Source organism: Hypanus sabinus, chromosome 11 (assembly GCF_030144855.1).
Source record: "Hypanus sabinus isolate sHypSab1 chromosome 11, sHypSab1.hap1, whole genome shotgun sequence".
Taxonomy (NCBI): domain Eukaryota; kingdom Metazoa; phylum Chordata; class Chondrichthyes; order Myliobatiformes; family Dasyatidae; genus Hypanus; species Hypanus sabinus.
The window spans coordinates 83521594-83543827 of record NC_082716.1 but is presented as its reverse complement, the minus strand read 5'-3'; the positions used below and the strand labels follow the sequence as shown (position 1 = coordinate 83543827).

Sequence of the window (22234 nt, the reverse complement as noted above, 5' to 3'; positions counted from 1 at the left end):
CATGACTGCTCGGGATGAAGCGCGACATAAGCCTTTGCGTTTTTCTCTACACCGCCCTTGCAAATCCACAGTTCACAAAGAGGTGAGCTGCTGTCTATTCCTCATTGCAGTCAAACCCTGGGCAGTGCACAGAGGGAGTGATGCTCCCAGACAAGGTATTGGTGAGGCCTGGGGATGAGGCATTTTGCCAGATGGATAGTCTGCTTAGGGAACCACCCTACTGTGTACATCACGTCAATCTTCCGCAGTGTCTCCAGGACTTGTTGTGTTCACCACTGCCTGATGGACTTATGGTCAAAGCTTTTAATCAGGGAGAACTTTTCCAGACCAACACCTGGTAGTGTGGCAACATACTGCTGACCGGGACATTGTGCAGCAACTGAGCCAGACCCATCCTTTGCAACACTGGGGACAGATGGAACATTAGTACATGGTACTTGGTGCCAAGTGTTTAGGTTCACACAAAGCTCAGTGCAACCATGCATGAAGTTGGTCATCAGGATGAGGACAGCATTGGGTCCATTTTTGCCATCATTGTCCAGGAACTTGTGCATTGTGACTTGTCTGACCCACTCTATCTTGGATCCCCCACTGAACATGAAGACAGCTGACAGCTCAGGTGATTCCCAAGCTGGAGAGGTGGGAGGTGGGCTGCACCTTCACCAAGTGCCACGGCCCTGACAGCACCTCACACCTGATGACCAGATTCTTCCCAGTTATTGGTAGGGTCTGCCCTCCCCACAGTCCCAGTGTTCAACCCAGTTGCTGAAGAATGTGGCATTGCTCTTTGTATGGTTAACTCTGGCCCCTGATGTCAGCTCAAACTGGTTATAAATGTTGATCAATCTGCAAGCTGGCCTCAGATCCAAGCAGGAGACGATGAATTCAAACATGTTCAGGGACATTTTCACTTGGGTTTCTCCACTGCCTGGCAGCGTCACCCCTCTTACAATTTGGTCTTCCCGGATGGCTTCAGCAAAGGGTTCTATACAACACACAAACAAGACGGGAGAGTGGGAAGACATGATGGGGAAGCTACCTGTTTCCCACCCTTTAATTACAAGTGTCCATGTTGAGCAGCTGGACCCAATTCCTGACTCCAACCCCAAATCCTATCTCGGAGAGTATTTTCATCTTTTACGTGTATACATCCTGTCGAGGGCTTTCTCCTGATCCGAGATGACCAGGCAGGTATCCACCCCCATGTCCTCCATGTAAGCGATGGTGTCCCTGAGTAGCACAAGGCTATCAAAGGTCTTCCTGTTATGGTTTTTATTCTATTATAGATGTATTGAGTATGCCTACAAGAAAATGAATCTCAGGGTTGTATATGTACCTCGATAATAAATCTACTTTGAACTTTTAGAATGATTCCCTCATTATAGAACATTATTTTTCTGCCACTGCATTTATACTTTTATACTGGGGTGGCACAGTAGCGTAGTAGTCAGCACGTTCACTACAGTGCCAGTGCTCACCGATTGGGATTTGATTCCCGCTACTTTCAGTAAGGAGCTTGTATATTCTCCCCATGACCTCATGGGTTTTGTACTGCTCTCCTTGTGTGTGAAGTGGGCAGTAAGCCAAACTCCACTCAAGTGAACGCAGGGGTCAGGGTATCACTTCCAAGCTCCAGGTGCTTTATCTGGGCAGCACACACATACACAATGGAGTAAGGGTGAAACTGAGAAAGAACCAGAAAAGTTCTATAAGTACCTAATGCAGCAAACATTAAGTCACACATTCATAAAAAATAAGAAATATATGAAGCTAAATTTAAATGTAAAATATCCATAATTATGCAGAATATGAGCAGCTAAGTTTTCAAGTCTGCGAGAAGATTAATATCATCTAAGCATTCATTTAATTACCAGGACTGGTTTAAACACTATACAGATAATTGGGAATAAAGTTTTACGTAATCTTAACACAAAATATTGCTCAGTATTGCTCAGATAGCATTCTCCTTTATGATCTAAGCCAAATCTTACAGACGATTATTTACGATGGCTCAGTCAGAGGAAAGGCAAAACAGGATTGTGTAAATATGCTTCAGTCTGACTAAAAGACCCCACTGAATAAATATGGCTGCTCTCTTCACATGATCCATTTAAATGGATTTTAATTTTAAATTAAAAGTCCATTTAAATTTGATGGCAGTGCCATCAGAATTAAAGTCAGCAGAGCAATCAGAATAATGGTTAGCAGGGCTATATTTCAAAATACAAGCTCTAAAAGGTTTCCTCTCGGTGCTCTGGTTTCCTCCCATATTCCAAAGACGTATGGGTTAGGGGTGTAAGTTGTTGGGGACAGATGTGTGCTGACTCTTGTGGGATGCCCCCAGGATGCATTGTGGGATGCATTTCACTGTATGCCTTGATGTTATAATGTATATGTGACAAATAAAACTACTTTTTTAAAATCCTTTCAAATATTTCTCTGCTGATATAGTAATTTCTTGAACAGTTAACAACTCCCTGATGTTCATACATCTCTTTCAGCATTCAGCTATTCCATTACCATTTGCTTCCTGCTCCTCACTCGCTTCCATTTATCTCCATTTTCCATATATCCTGGCATTGCTCTCTCTCTTTGTCCTTCTCACAACCCTCATCTTCAGCCCCCCCCCCCCCCCCCCCGGTTATATAGATAATGAGACAAAATGCTACAGACTGTAGATGGGATCTAGTTCTTGCAACTTCCAGCTTCAGCATACAGGGACTGGATGTTTTCCATGGACAACGGATCATAGAATCTGCAAAAGCTTTTTGAATGGTGGAAGACAGATAATTTTCAAAAGCTGGTTTCCATTGGCAGCTGAGTTTGAAAGGATGCAAGTTGAGATTTAGCAGTTGCAAATGTTCACAGATTATATATTTCACTAATCATCTAAGGATTTCCTATGTTGTCCCCTTCCCAGACCTCATCATGCATTCCACCACACCCTCACCCCCCCCCCACCCACTTTTCCTGGTTGAATCCATCTACTATCTTCAAATTTTATTTATCATGGATTCCTCCTCCCCTATGTGATTCTACCTGGCCTCCAACTCTCACCCAATTGTTCTCATTATCACCTTCATTACTTATCAGATCCCAGGAGTGCTACCTCTACAGTCTCATTGGACATCAGATCCTGATGAAGGGTCTCGATCCAAAATGTTGACTTCATTTTTCTCCAGACACCGCCTGACCTGTTGAGTTCCTTCAGCTGTTTGTGTGCAGTTCACTAGATTTACACCATTTCCAGAATTCCTTATGTTTACTTTGACAATAAATTTATTTCAACTTTAACTAATCTCACTTATCCCTTGCTCCTCTTTATAAAGGCTCTCTCACCTTTCTACTCTGTTTTGCTGCAGGATTTCAACCCTTCCCCCCTCATAGGTGCTGCTTGATCTCCCAAGTTCTTCCATCAGATTGTTTGTTGCTCCAAGATCCAGTATATGCTGTCTCTTTTGTCTCTAATCAAGCATTTCTTTTTTGGGTACATTGTTGGTCCTGCTGAAATTATTCAAACAATGTCTGATCTTGATCCCTCACACAGATGAGTTCAAGACCTTTCTGAAGAAGCTGCCGACTGAGTATTTCCTGAACAGCTCCACCATCCTTCAACTCTGGACAATGGACTTCAGTCTCCAGCACCGCTACGAGCAACTGGAAGCCACTCTGAAGGTGCTCTTCACCAAGGCACAGAAGACTGTCCGAAAGCTCTTCAGCCTAAGTAAGCGCTGCCAGAAACAACCGAAATTCGTCCTCCCCAGAGAAAGGTACATGATATTCACACCCAGCAAACTGTAGTAACTAAATAACTTTGCCTCCATTTATTGACTCGCTATAAAGTTTGAGGGATAAGACTTGACTTTGCCACATAATATAAGGTTGGAAAAATAGATGAATTGGCCTTAGAAATGAATAGTTGGTGCCAGGTAACAGATCTTATAATTTCCATAAAGTAATCAATCGAAAGGTATTTATTTGTTTTCATAGGGATTAGGCAAAGTGTAATGCATATTCTCCATTAACAACTACAGTATTAATGGTATTATACTGCAATATACATAGTATTAACTAATAATTATTCATTTATGAAACTTGGAAGTAAACAAAATTCTTGAAAATTTATTGCACCTTTTTTTTGAACAAAAGGAGAGAAGTTTGCCAAATCTTTTAATGTTTAGAAATTGATATTTTAATTGATATCTTTTTGTACATTTTGTTCATTCTGACTGCATGAAAGAACAGGTTTCAATATATTTCCTCATTCAATCCTTTGCTTACAGTTTCGAGGGTATACTGCCTCATCCCTAACCTCTGATGATTTTCTAATGTACCCAATCTCTGGCAATCGTATTTTCACAGCTGGACCCAAAAGTACTGTATATTGCTTTGTTGAATCGCTTTTCAACTAGCTTTTGTCTGTGCAACTTTGAACTGAATTCTACTCTGCAGGGCTGGTTGCAGAAGTAGTTAGTGGAATTCATTCCAAGGAAGTTCAAGATAATGCACTTGAGGGAATAGACTCTCAATGATAGATGTTATAAAGAATACTTCCAATACATCTTTGAAGGTAGTAAGGTGGTTAAAGAAGACACATGGGACTTGACCAAGTGAAAAGGTTATGCTAGAGGTTATGAAACAATTGTTAGGCAATATCTAAAATATTGGGTGTGACCTGGTCATGACACTGAAGGAAGGAACTGTAGAATTTGATACAGAGATTCATTTAGATATAGGAGAAATGGAGTTATGAGGACTGGAGTTGTTGTCTTTTGCACACAAGAAGCTGAGGGGAGAATTAACTTAAGTGTGTTAAGTTATTGGAGGCAAGGTGAACTGAACAGGAACTATCTATTTCTTTTAGGAGAGAAAAAGATAACAAAGTGGCTGAGATTTAAATTCACTGATAGATGGATTAGGAGGGATTGAGGATTTTGTTTACCCAACCTTTTAAAAATGTGCACTCAGAAATTATTGCCTGAAAGGAAAGCTCTCCCAACATTTAAATTCAAGAATTGCCACAACAAGCTAAGTTTTAGACTAAGATCCAAGTTATGGCATAAATATATTTTTGTCCAATTCTGCCCTCCCCACAACACTGCCTAGCAGTTATTTGAATATAGACAGGCAAAACAAGCTCCAGTAAGTGGTATGCTCAAAGGGTGCTTTTGTGTTCCCATATAACTACATTACCACCAAAGGTTCCTTGACTAGAGTTTTTTTTAAGCAATCTTCCTGATGGAAGCTTACTTAATGGAAAGAATGAAATGTCACACAGGATCATTGTCAAAGATCAGAAGTCACCTCCTATCCTCCTCTGCCCCACAGAGAAAATCGCTAGCTCACCCAACCTTTCCTCATAAAACATACTCCCTTAGTCAGGCAGTAGAGAAGCAGGCTCTTCAGTCCACCACTACCACACTGACAATCAACGAACACGAGGGCTATCATTCCCATCCAGACTGTGGACAATGAGCTGCCAAGAAAATGGACGAGGCAGGTACATTGACAACATTTGAAAGGTACTTGAAAAAGTACATGGATAGGAGCAATTAGATGGATATGGACCAAGTATGGACAAATGGGGTTAACTTAGATAGAATCTTGTTCAGTATTAATCAGTTGGGCCTGTTTCTGTGCTCTATGATTCACATTAATCCAACATATATCTCATTTTTATTTATTCTACATGCATTTCTCTTTTGTAATATTACCAGCAGTTCTGAGCAATATTCCAAGTGGTCTAAACTTGGTGATAATTTGTCTACAAGAACATCAACAGTAGCCTATTCTCAAGTCTTTCTTTGAGAATTAGTAGCAGGAATTGACGGAAGGCATGACTGCCATGCCCTGTGTCCTTTACAGTGCTTGCCTTGGGGAGAGCCATCACATTCAGAATTGAAGCACAGTACACCACCCGTTTCCATTTGTGAGTCGGGAAGTGAACCTTAAGTCACAAAGATACATGGCACGGAATCATTCCCTTTAGCCTGCTGAATTCACACAAATCATAAATAACCCACCTTATATTCTCTCCTGATTCCCATCCTCTCCCCCTTGAATTCTGTCACACACCTACCAACTAGAGGCAATTTACAGTGATCAATTAACATCAACATGCTTGTCTTTGGAGTGTTGGATGAAACTGGGACATCTGAAGGAGGATGTGCAATAATAGAAAAATCTACAACCCCCCCCCCCCCCACAGGCAACATCTGAACCCAGGTGTCTCGTGCTGTGGGGCAGTGTCTTTACTGGTTTGCCACCCCCACAGGCAACATCTGAACCCAGGTGTCTCGTGCTGTGGGGCAGTGTCTTTACTGGTTTGCCACCCCCACAGGCAACATCTGAACCCAGGTGTCTAGTGCTGTGGGGCAGTGTCTTTACTGGTTTGCCACTCAATCGAAGCTAAAAGGTTTGTCAGTGGCACTGCCCCGGACACCTAAGCTTGATCCTGACCATCAGTGCAGTCTGTGTTGTGTTTGCAGATTCTCCCTGTGATTCTGTGGGTTTCATCTAGAATGATATTTTCTCCAGAATGTTCCAGTTTCCTCTCATGTCCCAAAGGTATGCAGGCAGGTCGATTAACTGGCCACTATTCTAAAGAGGTCAAAATCTGCCTTCTCCAAACTTCACCTCACATGAACCTAACCATTCCCACTACTGCCTGTAAGGAGTTTGTACATTCCTCCAGTGACTACGTGGGTTTGCTTCGAATACTCCAGTTTCCTCTCACAGTCCTGTTGGTAGGTCAGCTGGTCATTGTAAATTGCCCTATCATTTTGCTAGGGTTAAATCAGGGGTTGCTGAGCATTGCAGCTCGAAAGGCCAGAAGGCCCTATTCTGCACTGTATCTCAATAAATAAATAGGGCAGCAAGATAGCATAGTGGTTAGCACCATCCTCTACATTACAGATGACCCAGGTTCAATTCCCACCTCTACCTGTAAGGAGTTTGTATGTTCCCCTTGTGGGTTTCCTCCAGATGGTCTGGCTTCCTCTGACCATCCAAAGATGTACTGGTTGGTAGGTTATTTGGTCCTTGTAAATTGTCTCATGTTTAGGCTAGGATTAGATCAGGGGACTCCAGGGCAGGGTGTCTCGATGGACTGGGAGGGTCTATTCCATGTTGTATCTCAATAAACAGTAAACAATAAACATGGTAGATTAGGACTATGGTGGAAACTGTACTACCTTACTTAAAAGTCTTTGACCTTTTATCAATGTAAAGCCATCTACAATATGAAATAAATAAATCAAGACGGCCCTGTATCGCACCTCCTTTAGGGCTCAACACGCTGCCAAGGTCAATTTTAAACTTGACATGCTTTCCAACATCTTGCAACATCTCTAACTATTATCACAGAAAGTAGTTTGGAGCCAGTGTGAGATGAAAAAAATATTTATTCTGGTGGCAAATTGGCACCACACACATAAAGTAGCTGGGAGTCATTGAGGGAGGAAAATAAATATGTACTCTAGAGGCAAATTGGTCCAACAAAGCCCAGCTCAGCCAATCCCAAAATGACTTCAACCAAGGAGTTGTGGTCAGGATCAAGTTCAGGTCTCTGCTACTAGGGGATGAGCCACTGTCAAACCTTTTTTCAAGTTGCTTTGTTTGAGTGGCACAGCCAGTATAATTCAGATGCACCAAGTTTGACATCAGTACTGTCAACTGCAGTGTTTTTTTCTTGTTTGCTTGTTGGTCATGTTCCCAAGGTCAAATCTACTAGCCTTCCTGGAAGTGTTTACACAGTGAGTGATTGCCCACTAATTGAGTGCTGCAGTAAATATTCTATTCCTTGTTTGCAGTCACACATCAGTCAGTAATACAGTGAGCTGCTGCATTCAGAGGAAGAATTGCCTATCCTTAAACCATTGGTTAATGCCATGAGCATTGTCCCCAGTGAGAGCTTTGCAGGGTTTGCAGTTATATTTATAGTCAGACTAATGACTGAGTGGCAGATTTTTAAAAATGCGTAGTTTTCCTTAGGAACTGCTTACTGATGAATAATTCATTCTGTTTGCACTGATTCCTGGAGCCAGCCTTCCTTTTCCATTGATTATGATCGTATGACTACATGCACTCTTTAAATATCCCAGCTGGGAGAAGAGAGGCTGCTCTTAACTGCCCAGTGGTGCATTTTGCTTCAGGCAGAAACATGAGCTTCCCATCCAACTGCTTGGTATTTCTAGCTGTCTGAATAGATCCTGTCTCATGGAAATATAGGCCTGGATTTGATGTGAACTCTCTCTAAGCTAGAGAGTTCATGCAAGATGGGGTCGGGGGAGGGCGGGGTGGTGGGGAGGGTTGGTTGAAAATTAGTAACTGGTAAATCTCATTATTTTGGAAATGTTGTAAGAGATTTTGCCTGACCTTTGTGAATCCTTGTCATTAAACATCAAACCTGCCCAAATGATTTGAGTAAGACACTGACAATCACACTTCAGTGGGCTGTGCAAGTAGCAATTAGAATGAATCAATCTGGTGGTACAGAAGTAGTAGTTACATCCAATGTGATCCTTTCGAAAGAGGAAGTAAAATAACTGAAGGCAGAGTCCCATAATGTAAATACAAAGAACTGCAGATAAGAGAAAGGTGAGGAAGAACTGTTTGGACAATTCACCTCAAATGGCCTGGCAAATGGGATGGCTAGCCCTGCAGCCAGGGAACGAGAGTGGGCAGTCAGGAGACATTGCACTGTAGCCAGTGGAAGTAGTTTCGGAAGCAGCAAGCATCACTTGGCTACCAGTTGGCACTGACCACTGCTGGCCTTCCCCCAACACTTACCACTTGCTCCAGTCTGATTCCCCGTAAATTCAAACATCCAACAGCTCCTTTGGTCTGACACTGATCCTCTCCCATATTTTCTGCAAGATTCCTGGTAGGTTTTCATGCAGAATTATATCGAACAGGCTTCCAGTGTCTACTTTGTTTCTAAGACCCAGAAAGTCTGCCATTTAATAACAAACACCACATTATTATCCCCACTTAGGTGTGGTACATTTCACTGCTCCTGATCTTGAGCTGATTTCATCCTTTTACCCAGAGTTTGCACATCTTTATCAATGTACATATTGCAATAGCTTCTGACAACCCTGCAGCACCTCAATTGAATGATGTTTTCATTAGACTTAATATAACCTTCATCAATATCTAGTCCAGGCATTGCTGATCTTCATCCTAAGATACCAAGTGCACTGTCCTTGATTATTTTGTATAATAATTGGATTTATTTTCCCTTGTGAACATTTGTAGGAATGAATAGCCAAGTAATTCTACTGATTTGTCTTAAATCTCAATTATTCCTCCACTTTTATCTTTGAATGATTTGAATGTCTCCCTAACCCCTCATTACAATGTGAGACTGAGAAATGTTCATTACTGTGGTAAATGTTCCTTGGTATATTCTTTCATGAAAAGCATTTCAAACACTTCTTAACGTTTTACTTTAATGTTTTTACTGTTTCTCACTTGTTTTGTGTGGCAGGCATAATCTGCTGCTAAAATAGTGACAAGAGTAATGGAGCTTACTGTAGATTTTGTATAAATGGTACGTCATCTGTAGGCGAGGAGCAAACACAAAATTAACTGCAAATATCCAAAAGGTGCCGCCTAATTTTGCCACTGCACCATCAGCTTCCTCAAAGTGTTGATGTAGCTGTCATCACCCTTAATAAAATGAATAAATAAGTAGCTAAACTAACTGGGCCCAGAATATTGTTACTCCAATGACTCAAACATTCTTATTATTTTACTTATGCCCAAGGAGAACAGCATGGACGCTGTGACCACACTGTTCTGAAATCTGAACAAAAGACTGCAATACTTACACAGAATTGGCTTATCAGTTATGAATATTGATCATTGTAAATTGTATATTTTTGAATTTATAAAATCAATCGCCATTAGAATAGAGGTGTTAAAGTCAATCAAAACTTCAACTGGACAGTCGAGGATATTTTGAAGTTAGACAACAGAGCCTAAGGTTTTGAGATATGTTTCACATCCTTCTGTTATCTTGTCTGTCTCTGGCACCTTTCAATGTGTAACAGGATGCTATGTTTTAGGATGATTTTTCTGGAAAAGTCTCACTACAGACACCTCTCTCATCTGGCTTGAGTATACATTGTTGCAGTCAACCCAGCCTACTTCATCAGTAGTAAGCAGAGGAGTTTCTGGTGGTCTTGCTTCAAAAGTCTGAGTTACTACAACTGCCTCAGGCCATCCTTGCTTTAACATTTGCTTACTGCAACTTCCACATTCCCTCCTCTGTCCCGTAGAGGACAACACAAATCCTACAGAATTTCAATTGCACAGTCTCTGAAGCTCTATGACAGTTTCATCAGGGTCAGTGTGCTATTGATATCAAGGATGTATGTGCAACACACCTAGCACAAGTACCACCTCTCTTAGACAATAGAAAGTCAAGTGCAAGTCAATTTTGGGGGCCACATTGTGGATTGCCTGCATTTCGGCAGTAATGTCATGTCCTGCGAAGGGTATGTTAGTAGCCAGTTTCTCCAGCAGTGTTGAGGCAGTGTTAACGCTTTTCATGAGCCACTTTGGCAGGTTCCCAGAGCAGGAACGCTACAATCCAGAGACACTCAGTCTCCATAGTCCTTTGAGTGCAACCCCACGTTAGGATGTAGAAGGAGCATGGGCAGGTGGTACATCTATGGTATTATGCAGGCCCAGCAGAATTACCCCTCCATGGTTTTAGTTCAGACTAAAACTCCCATTATAGAAAGGGTAACTTGGCAGCCAGTGATATCCACATAACTGGTAAGTACCTTTAATGTGATTCAGAGGGTATAGACATTGTAATTACTGTTACCTGAGTCTAGTCCCGTCCCTTGAAGATTACAATAACACATTTCACCTCCATCCCCATATAGCAAGTTCAGAGCAGGGTGGGGGGTGTTATTCAATCATTGTAACTCCTTACAGTTATAATTTTGTTATTAAAGCATAACACAGAATCAAATTCACTAGGATCCAGGAGTATAAGTGTATTGGGAATCCACGTTCTGAATGTACAGACATTCTCCGGAGCACACCCAACAACCTGGCCAGTTAGTATGTGACACATATTACTAAGGTGAAGAAAAACATTAGGATTGGTCGTGTCTTGGGATACTTCTGCATTTAGGCAGAAAGTAGATGTCCAGATTACCCAAAACTTGTAATGCATAGTCATTACTTAATGGTGGTGGCAACTAGCAAAGATCAAGAGTTCAGTCCATAGTCCTTATCATCATGGTTCTTCCAGCCACCTGCTTCCAGGTCCAACGGCACTGCTAGCTCAACATGCAAGGCTTATATCCACAATGGCTTTACAAGGACCTTTAAAGCAGTATATGTGGTCAGCAACACTTGGAATGGATTTTCCCACAGGCAGTTCTTTCATCAGTAGACTCTTACCAGTACGCAAACTCCTGACTAGTAGATCTGACACTCTGCAGCCAGCATGATCTTCTGGGCTTAAAGTACCAGTTAATGAGAATCTTTAAGAGCTTTTGTTAATGCTATACAATAATGCAACATGCCTTTGCTAATAATATGGATGTCCATATGTTTAATTAAAAGGGTGGGGTGACTGGCTGGCGCATTGCACATCCCAAACAATCTCATGGGGAGATAGGCCTGATATGTAATTTGGAACACAGAGCACTGTCATTGGGGCCAGTGGAATTGCCTTCAGCCACTTTATCTGAGTGTCATTGTGCAATTTAGCTAGCCTGTTTTTCGGAGCCCTGTTCTGTCCCTCAGATTGACGGTGGTAAGGGCATGTGAAACACAAGGCCTTTGTTAATTTTTATATAACTTTACCAATAAAGTGAGGACTATTATCAGAAGATTTTTGTCAGAAATCCCAAACCTAGAATTAAATTCTTAGAATAAAATTTAGCAACAGTTACAGCACAACTTCTCTGAGTTTGATGAGCCATGTCGATAACAACACAATAATGGGTGCATAATCACAACCCATACATATAGGTAACCGCATAAAGCCCATTTGGAGATGCACAGATAACCTCCTGCGGGAGCGCCCAGTGGCTGGCAGCAGATACCAGAACTATCTTTTGGGATTATGTCACTGGCAAATCATACAGTTGCTGCTCCTTTTCTTGCGAAGGTAGAGAATCCCTCATTTTCGATTATCCCCTCACCCTTCATGATTTTGCACAGTGAGCTTAAGTTCATAAATTGCTTTCAGCCTCTGATGATCACACTGTAATTAAAGTAGTTCATCAAAAGAATTTGGAAAGTATTGACAGCCTGATCACACTGGAGTGTTACGTGGCCAAAAATATCTGCTGTTGCTGCCTTAGCAAATGAGCAAGCTCATTTGTTCCCTCTGGTTTCTTCATCATTCCCATTTGTTTGAGCCACATAATTATAACAGCAATTGTAGTAAGTAATTGAAAAGCAAGAAAAGATTCAGAGTTAGTTCACCCTGTTTTATCAGAGTTCTGAAAGGTGAGAAACCCGTGTAGTTTCCTTAATTTTCCATTGTCATGTGCTACTCCAAAGGTATAATAAGATTCAGTGCACCTGCTGCAAGGGTGCAGGCTTTTGTTAAGCAAAAAGAGTGTGGTGAACTACATATACCTGTCTGGACACGTCCCCTGCTGACTGCTCCTGTGGCTCCTCCCACAGACCCCTCTATAAAGGCGATTGAGGCCTGAACCCGGCCTCTCAGTCTCCAGGATGCAGTATGGTGGTCAACCACTGCTGGTTCTTTCTTCCAGTCAATAAAAGCCGATATCTCGCCTTTACGTCTCAGAGAGAGTTATTGATGGTGCATCAATTTTATTGACTGGAAGAAGTTAAAATGGAAAGCGTTTTACGTCCGTAAAGATTGGATTTGGACCCCCAGGACCCTGAAGCAGCTCTTGCCTTTGAACTCTGGCTTGCATGCTTCCAATCATACTTGGAGGAGGTTAGTGCAACTGAACCTGCTGTTATGCACTGAATTCTCCTCTCAAGGGTCACCCCGAAAGCTTACTCACTTATCAGGGGCCTGTTGACCTACGAAGGGGCACTGGACACCCTCAAAAGACAGTACCTGCGGCTGGTGAACACCGTCTATGCAAGACATCGCTTAGCTACGCGATGACAGCGACCTGGAGAATCGAGTGCCCAGTTTCTCCGACCCCTACAGACACCCATCCAAACTTGTGACTGCAAAACTCTCACGGCGTAACAGCATATGGAACTCTTCGTATGAGAAGTCTTTGTTACAGGAGTCAGGTCAGTGTATGTGCGTCAGCGGCTGCTGGAAAATGCCAATCTGACCTTACACTTGGCGATCGAGACGGCCGACACGCTGGAGGCTGCACTGCACAACACTGACGCTGTCCTGCCGCGCGACCCCCCGCCGGTCCCGTGGACGCCTCAGACCCCACCGCCGCGGGTTCCCACAAGCAAATTCGCCAACGCCACTGCCAGTCACAATTCCACGAACTCCCCGAAACCAACCACAGCTGCGGCTAGTCAAAAGCCTGCGCAGTGTTACTTCTGCGGACTCGAAAAGCACCCCCGAAAACGCTGCCCGGCCCGAGAAGCGACCTGCTCCAGCTGTGGGAAGAAGGGCCATTTCACCAAGGACTGTAAGTCTAAACCACGAGTGGGGTCAGGCAGCACTGCGTGTGAGGCATGTGGGCCGCCATCTTGCCTGCCCGCCTCGTGCGAGGCATGGGGGCTGCCATCTTGCATGCCCGGATGTGGGCGGCCATCTTTGTCGGCGCCAACATGCCCCGTCCCCTACCCACCGGTGCTTACCGGGCACCAAGACGGCAGTTCAACTCTGGCAACTGTAACCCTCGACCAAAGCGCCCCACACCAGCTTGCAAGGTCAATGATGGACATCCTGGTGGAGGGGCACAGGACTAGCTGCCTGTTCGACAAGGGCAGCACTGAGAGTTTTATTGTGTACACAGTGCAACGCTGTGGACTCGTGACACGACCAGTAAGCCAGAGGGTCACCTTGGCTTCTGGGTCATATTCCACAGACATCCGGGTGGGTTGTGTAGTGACATTGGTGGTGCAGGGCACAGAATATCGGAACTTTGCACTACTGGTCATGCCTCAACTGTGCACGCCTGTGCTATTGGGGCTGGACTTCCAGAGACAGCTCGAAAGTGTGACTATGGCATATGACGGGCCCCTCCCACCACTCACTGTCAGGAATCCTCAGTTTGGTGGGACTTTGCCATATACCCCGCTACTGACCACACACACACACCGACCCGCACATCTCACCCAGCACCATGCAGACAGCTGCGCTACAGACACCACTTGCAACCTCTCCACCCTCAACATCCCTCCCCCACCGCTGTTCGCCAACCTGACCCCCGACTGTAAACCTGTGGCAACTAAAAGCAGGAGGTACAGCGCGGGGGACAGGGCCTTCAATCAGTCAGAGGTGCAGTGGCTGCTCAGGGAGGGGATCATTGAGCCAAGCAGAAGCCCTTGGCGGTCCCAAGTGGTTGCTGTTCGGACTGGGCAGAAAAATAGGATGGTCGTGGACTATAGTCAAACCATCAATAGGTTCACGCAGCTTGACGTGTACCCCCTACCCCGCATCGCAGATATGGTCAACCAGATAGCTCAGTTCAAGGTGCACTCAACAATAGATCTGAATTCCACTTATCACCAGCTCCCCATCCGCCCAGAGGACCGCCCCTACACCGCCTTCGAGGTGGGCGGCAGGCTCTGTCACTTCCTGTGCGTCCCATTTGGTGTCACAAATGGTGTCTCGGTCTTCCAGAGGGAAATGGACCGGATGGTGGACCAGTACCAACTGAAGGCCACATTTCCCTATCTGGATAACATCACTATCTGTGGTCACGACTGGCTGGATCACAACACCAACCTCCAATGATTTTTCCAAGTGGCTGAAGCTCTGAACCTTATAACAGGGACAGGTGTGTGTTCGGAACCACCCGACTCGCTATCCTTAGGTATGTCATGGAAAATGGGGTCATTGGCCCTGATCCCGACCCTATGCACCCCCTGTTAGAACTCCCTCTTCCCACCACTCTCAGAGCCCTCAGATGGTGTCTGGGCTTCTTTCCCTATTACGCTCAATGGGTCCCCCATTATGCAGACAATGCCCACCCCCTGGTCAAGTCTACCACTTTTCCCCTCTCTGCCGAGGCCTGCGCGGCCTTCAGCTGCATTAAAGGGGACATTGCCAAAGCAAAGATGCATGCTATGGACGAGACCATTCCCTTCCAAGTAGAGAGTGATGCCTCCAGTTTCGCTCTTGCAGGCAGACCAGTAGCATTCTTTTCTCGTACCCTTCAAGTATCTGAAATTTGGCACTCCGCGGTGGAGAAAGAAGCCCAGGCCATAGTGGAAGCTATTAGGCACTGGAGGCACTATCTCGCCGGCAAAAGGTTCACCTTGCTGACCAACCAGCGCTCGGTTGCGTTCATGTTCAACAACCAGCAGCGGGGCAAAATCAAAAATGATAAAATTTTGCGGTGGAGAATAGAACTCTCCACCTACAACTATGATATCCTGTACCGGCCTGGAAGGCTCAATGAGCCCCCTGATGCCCTATCCTGGGGAGCTTGTGCTAACGCACAGCTCGACCAGCTATACGCCCTCCATGCACATCTTTGCCATCTGGGGGTTAACCAATTTTACCATTTTGTGAAAGCCCGGAACCTGCCGTTCTCCCTTGAGGACATCAGGACGATGACCAGGGACTGCCAAGTCTGCTCTGAGTGCAAACCGCACTTCTACCATCCTGAACAGGCACAACTTGTCAAGGCCACCCGCCCCTTTGAGCGACTGAGTGTTGATTTTAAGGGCCCCCTTCCCTCCACCAACCGCAATGTCTATTTTCTCAACATTATCGACAAGTACTCGCGGTTCCCCTTTGCCATCCCCTGCCCCGACACCACTACCACGTCCGTCATAAAAGCTCTGCGCCAGCTCTTCACTCTGTTCGGATATCCCTGCTATATCCACAGTGATAGAGGGTCCTCCTTTATGAGTGACGAGCTGCACCAGTACCTGCTAGCTAGGGGCATTGCTACTAGTCAGGCCACGAATTATAATCCCCGGGGAAATGGACAGGTAGAGAGGGAGAATGCCACAGTGTGGAAGGTGTGGAACCCTTAAGTCAAAAGGGTTTCCGGTCTCTCGATGGCAGGAGGTCCTCCCTGAGGCACTCCACTCTATTCGCTCCCTGTTATGTACGTCCACCAATGCCACCCCTCACGAGCGCCTATTCTCTTTTCCCAGGAAGTCTGCCACTGGGCCACCCTACCGGCTTGGCTGACATCCCCAAGGCCAGTGCTGCTCCAGAAACATGTGAGGAGCAATAAATACTCCCCGCTGGTCGAGAGGGTTCACCTTCTACATGCGAACCCCCAGTATGCCTACGTGGTCTTACCTGATGGGCAGGAGGACACGGTCTCTATCTGCGACCTGGTGCCCGCAGGAGCAGCAGACCACTACCCTGAACACTCCACGGTAACTATGAACCCTGTACCCGAGGTGACACTGCGCACACCAAGCCCTACACAGACTCCTCACGACACTCCTATACCGGGCATTTCATAAGCATATATACCAGGCGCCTCACACATGCGTGAGGGATCACTGACGCCTAGTGGGCTGACACCTCCAGTTAGGCCGGAACCAGCAAAACCACCGTCTCCGGTGCAATCACCACCGGCACCTGTGCAATCACAGCTGGTGCTACGTAGATCTCAGCGAGAGATTCGACCACCTGATAAACTTAACCTGTAAATATACTTGTAAGAAACTTCGCCCCATGGGGACTCTCTTTTAAACAAAGTGGGGGATGAATGTGGTGAACTACATATACCTGTCTGGACACGCCCCCTGCTGACTGCTCCTGTGGCTCCTCCCACAGACCCCGGTATAAAGGCGACTGAGGCCTGGGCCCGGCCTCTCAGTCTCCAGGATGTAGTATGGTGGTCAACCACTGTTTGTTCCTTCTTCCAGTCAATAAAAGCCGATATCTCGCCTTTACGTCTCAGAGAGTTATTGATGATGCATCAAAGGGTTAGCTGCTTGAAGAAATAATTTAAAGTAAACTGCATAGTATATGGTGATGGTGAAGAGGGAGGCAAAAACTGCTATTAAAGTTGCCTTGGTACCAAGGGCACCTTCGAGCCCAGTGGCGAGGCTGTCTGCAGACAAAACATGCCCCTCATTGACAACCTCATGTTAACCTGCACCACGTGCGCTGTCCCATTTCCATCTTTATTGGATCAAAGAACTGTAAAACCCACTGAGAATTTGTTTCACATTTAGAATAGTTTTATCTAAACAACTACACTGTTCAAAACAAAAAATTACCAGTCACAAGCATGTAATGTTAAGCAGGCAGGAGCTGTCACTTGGCATGGACCTTGTTGTAACCATGCCTGGTAAAGGCAGCAGTACAGCGCCCAGATCATCCTCAGCTGCTAGTGCCTCTTTTTAAACTCTGAGGTGGACACTAATCTTTTGGCTGTATTTTCTGTGTCTTTTCCTCCTTTAACTTTTGCTAACTTACTCTGCGTTTTACAGGATTCATTCAAACGGTTTGCATTTCACATCTTCATTAAAAAAACACAGGCCACTCTGCAGTCTTCTTACATGTTCCGTTCTCTAACAACATCTGTAGACACTCACTTATTCCACCATACAATATAATTCTCACTATATATAATGCTTTCTGGTCCATAATGTATAAGCATGTACAATACTGGAGATCTTTATACACGTGTACACACACACACGCGCAAGTGTACAATTACGCACTTTTTGCGATTATTTTTTTTTAAACCACTTACCAAATCTTCCTGCGCTTCAAGTTGGACCATAGCAACACCTTATGCAGGCTCCAACCCAGACCAAGGCAACACCTCAATGTGGGCTCCAGCCCAAATGACAACACTTTGTGCAGGCTCCAACCCAGACCATGACAAGCTTGTCTTTTTTAGCATTTCAGATTTCCTATGCTGGTGATTAAGGTGACGTACACTGACTACTCCATATAGGAAGAGATTTGTGCTCTAGCAACTGACTCAGTAGTGTAGCAGTGGTCTACTATGTTTGGACCACTAGTAAAACAGGTTACAGGCTGGTAATAATTGGGCACGTCTTCCCAAGGCCGCATTTTCCAAGTCTAGCCATTGGGCTGTACTCCCACTACCTTCATACAGACACAGCCTTAAAATCAAGTCTCCAGAGATCAAGACAAAAAGAGATGGTTCAGGGAGGCAGAGGGAGGTTACAGGGTTCAGTGTCAATGCACTGGCTCGTGTTCAAAAACTCTTCTGAGGACCTGGATGATTACACCGGGGTCATAACAGACTTTACTAAAGCAGGTGTGGATGAATGTGTTCAGGGTTTACCCCAATCAGAAGCCCTGGATGAACCATGAAATCTGAAGCCTGCTGAGAGCCTGATCAAAGGCATTCAAGTCTGGAGATTAAGAAGCTACAAGAGGTACAGGTATAATCACTGGAAAGCCTTCTTACGAGTGAAGTAGAAATTGGAATCGACAAGGGATGCTTGACAGCTGTGGCAGAGTTTGAATGCGATAACCTCCTACAAAGTTAAATCGTGTGGCATAAGGGACAGGAGAGCGTCACTTCCAGATGAGCTCAATGCTTTCTATGCTGGCTTTGACCACCAGAACAGGGAGGAACCATTGCGCCTCCCATGTCTCCCGATGATCCTTTGGCCTCAGTATCTGAAGATGACATACAGGCTCTCTGCAAGAGAGTGAATCCAAAGACTCCAGTCTGGATGAAGTACCTGGCCAGATGCTGAAGATCTGTGCTGACCAACTGTTTGTTGTGTTCATGGATATCTTCATCCGTGTGCTCCGGTGGCTGTGGTACCCACCTGCTTCAAGCAGTCTTCAATCATACTGATGCCCAAGAAGAGTGTGGTGACTTGCTTCAATGACTATCACCCAGTGGCACTTACATCCACAGTGACAAAGTGTTTTGAGAGGCTGGTGTTGAAGCATATCAGTTCCTGTCTGAGTGATGACTTGGACCTACTCCAATCTGCCTACTGGAGCCACAGGTCCACAACAGATGCCATCTCATTGGCTTTTCACACAACCTTGGAGCATTAGAACAGCAGAGATGCATACATCAGCATGCTCTTTATTGATTACTGCTCAGCATTTAATACCATCACCCTCTCTAAACTAATCAGTAAACTCCAAGACCTGGGCCTCGGTACCCCCTTGTGAAATTGGATCTTGGATTTCCTCACAGTTTGAATTGGCAAAATATCTCCTCCACAATCTCCATAAGCTCAGGAGAGCCACAGGGACATGTGCTTAGTCCCCTGCTCTGCTCACTTTACACCTATGACCTTTACACTTTAAACCTAAGTTTGCTGATGACGCCACTGTTGTGCGCTGATCAAAAGGGGTGATGAATCAACATACAAGAGGGAGATTGAAAACTTGGCTGAGTGGTGTTATAACAACAACCTCTCACTCAATGTCAATAAGACCAAGGAACTGATTGTAGACTTCAGGAGAGGGAAACCGGAGGTCCATGAGCCAGTAATCATCAGAGGTGGAGAGGGTCAGTAACTTTTAAATTCCTTGGTGTCAATATCTCAGAGGACCTGTCCTGGAACAATCACATAAGTATAATTGCAAAGAAAGCACAACAGCACCTCTACTTCCTCAGGAGTCTATGGAGATTTGGTATGTTATCAAAAACCTTGGCAGATTTCTATAGAGGGGTGGTAGAAATTATGTTGAGAAAATCCTACAAAAGGTAGTGGATTCAGCCCAGTACATCATGGGTAAAGCCTTCCCAACTATTGAGCACATCTACATGAAACATTGCCATTGAAAAGCATAATCGATCATCAAAGATTGTAATTACCCAGGCTATGCTCTTTTCTCATTGCTGCCATCAGGTAGAAGGTACAAATGCCTCAGGACTTGCACCAGCAGGTTCAAGAACAGTTACTACTGCTCCAGCATCAGGCTCTTGAACAAAAAAGGAGAGCTATATTTGTTTTATTTCTGGTGTTTCCGCAAGTGATGGTCTCACTTTAAGGACTTTTTATCTTGTTATTTCATGCTCTCATCATTTTTTTTTTATTGCTATTTACCAGAATATTTCCATTGCACAGTTTGCTGTTCATTGATCCTGTTTAGTTACTGTTCTACAGATTTGCTGAGTATGACCAGAGAAAAAGAATCTCAGGGTTGCATGTGGTGATATGTACTTTGATAATAAATTTTACTTTGAACTTTGAAATAGTGTTAGTTTCTTGTGCAGTGATTCATGTCACTGATAGTTGGCAAGAAGTAAACAGTAAAACAATTCAGAATTATTTTGACATTGCGGTTTCAAGTGCTGAGACTTGGAGATGCCAGAACTGGCCAGGTGTGAAAATGAAACAATTTCACTACTTTGTAAGTATTGACAATCACCTTGAATGTTACAGTGGAAATGAAGACCTGGTAATGGAATTGTAACCCCCAGGTTTGGCCGGCAGCATTAGTCTAGGGGAAGGTAGTCTCCAGCCCCACCAAACTTGTGAAATCTCGTTTGTGTGGATTCTGCGTGACGTGTTACCCTATTACAAATCAGCACCACCAAACGTTAGACAGTACACCATAAGCAATTAAATGATTGAGCTTTATAATTCTTATAGGGTTAGTAAAGAAAACAAAAAGAAAAAGGGCCCATTTTTATGAAACAGTCTAATGAGGAATGTTGGAGCTCATGGTTTTCCTGTCTGTCAGTTCTCCATTGATTTCCCCCAGGCACCGTCGACTCCCGGCCCCATTTCAACTCCACTTAGTCCTGCAGTCTCTGTTCTGGCATCTTCTCTCTCCACCTTCCATCAAAAAAAGACCACAAATTCCTTTCTCTGGCACACAAGAAAGAAAAAACACATTGGATGGTGCACATTCCAAAGCCCTCATTATCTCTAGTCATAACCCAAACGCTGCAGATACAGAGAAAGAAACCATTACATTAGCAGTGAAACCTTTCCCAGGGTGTTACAAAATCGTCAAAGGTATTGTATGAAGGCAGTCCATTATCTGCACTTGGTATCTGTTAGTTTACAGTTAAAAGAAAGCAACACGGATTAATTCCTCCATCAACAAGTGTTAGGAACTTTGTTATTCAGTTTGTCTTTTTTATACCTTTCTAACTATTTCCATGAAAATTCGGCTAATTGGGCCAAAATGTACTAGTCCAAAAGCATACCACTGTAGTTGAAGAGCAATCCATCCATCAGGAAGGTTTAACTTTTGTGTGTGGGATCATATCTTTCATATCTTCATATTTCTTGAAGATAATGAATTGTTTTAATTTTTTTACAGATGCTTTATCTTTGATAATTTTCTTGGAATGTTTGATGTGTCTTTCAGTGCCTAATTTGACATTGTATTCAACTTCTTTAATTAATCCACTTGATCTTCGTTGCACTTGATAGGTCCCATTGTTGAGGAGATTCCTTTAGCAGTTGTCTAGTATGTTCAGATCTCATGTCCTTTTCCCTTCATGGAACAGATCTGATAAAAAATAATGAATGCTTCTCTGCAAAATAAGCAGAGAAGGTTACCTTGTAAAAATTAGAGAGACGTCCCCAAAAGTAGAGGCAACAAGATGGAGAAATATGATCTGAGAAGACAAGAAAGAATGTGGCAGTATTGTCATGGAAATTCAGTAGTACAAACAGCTGAAATACAATGAATGAGCAGAATGCAAAAATAAAGTAGCCCATGAATATAGGCTGAGGAATTTTACACTTAAGGGTCCCTGAATTGAATCTCCAAGAGAAGTATGTCTTCAGAAACTGAGATGATAGTTGTTAGAAAAGGGAAAAGATTCAGAACATTTGCTAGGATTTTGTACGTGGGAATGGAAGGGCTAAGGGATACAGTTTGAAACTGAAGATAGTAGCTGGAAGTATAAGCTGAAGGATAATGATTAATATATAGAATTAGTCTTGGTACTGTGGTGACTTTGCTGTATAGAAGCTATGAAGGTTTCAGAGAGCATGTAATGCAATTTATCATAAGATAAAAGATAAAAAGATTATGAAGGGAAACTAAAGATGGTCTGACTTAATCCATTATGAACAAAAGAAGCAGAAAGAGAACTATTGGAGATCAAAGAAGGTTGTAGTAGTTTGAATGGGGAGTGGCTGTTTTCTCTGGGTGAACAATGGTCAAAGGTCATCAACTGAACAAACT

The 22234-nt window shown here is 44.1% G+C and overlaps 1 protein-coding gene across 1 annotated transcript in view; it reads left to right on the top strand.

The window, feature by feature from the left end:
- Positions 1–22234, top strand: part of LOC132401622 (BMP/retinoic acid-inducible neural-specific protein 3-like) — a 219767-nt gene that overhangs the window by 184309 nt on the left and 13224 nt on the right. The window contains exon 6 of the mRNA XM_059983643.1: positions 3548–3770. Coding sequence (XP_059839626.1) covers positions 3548–3770 — 223 coding nt within the window. The remainder of the gene's footprint in view (positions 1–3547; positions 3771–22234) is intronic.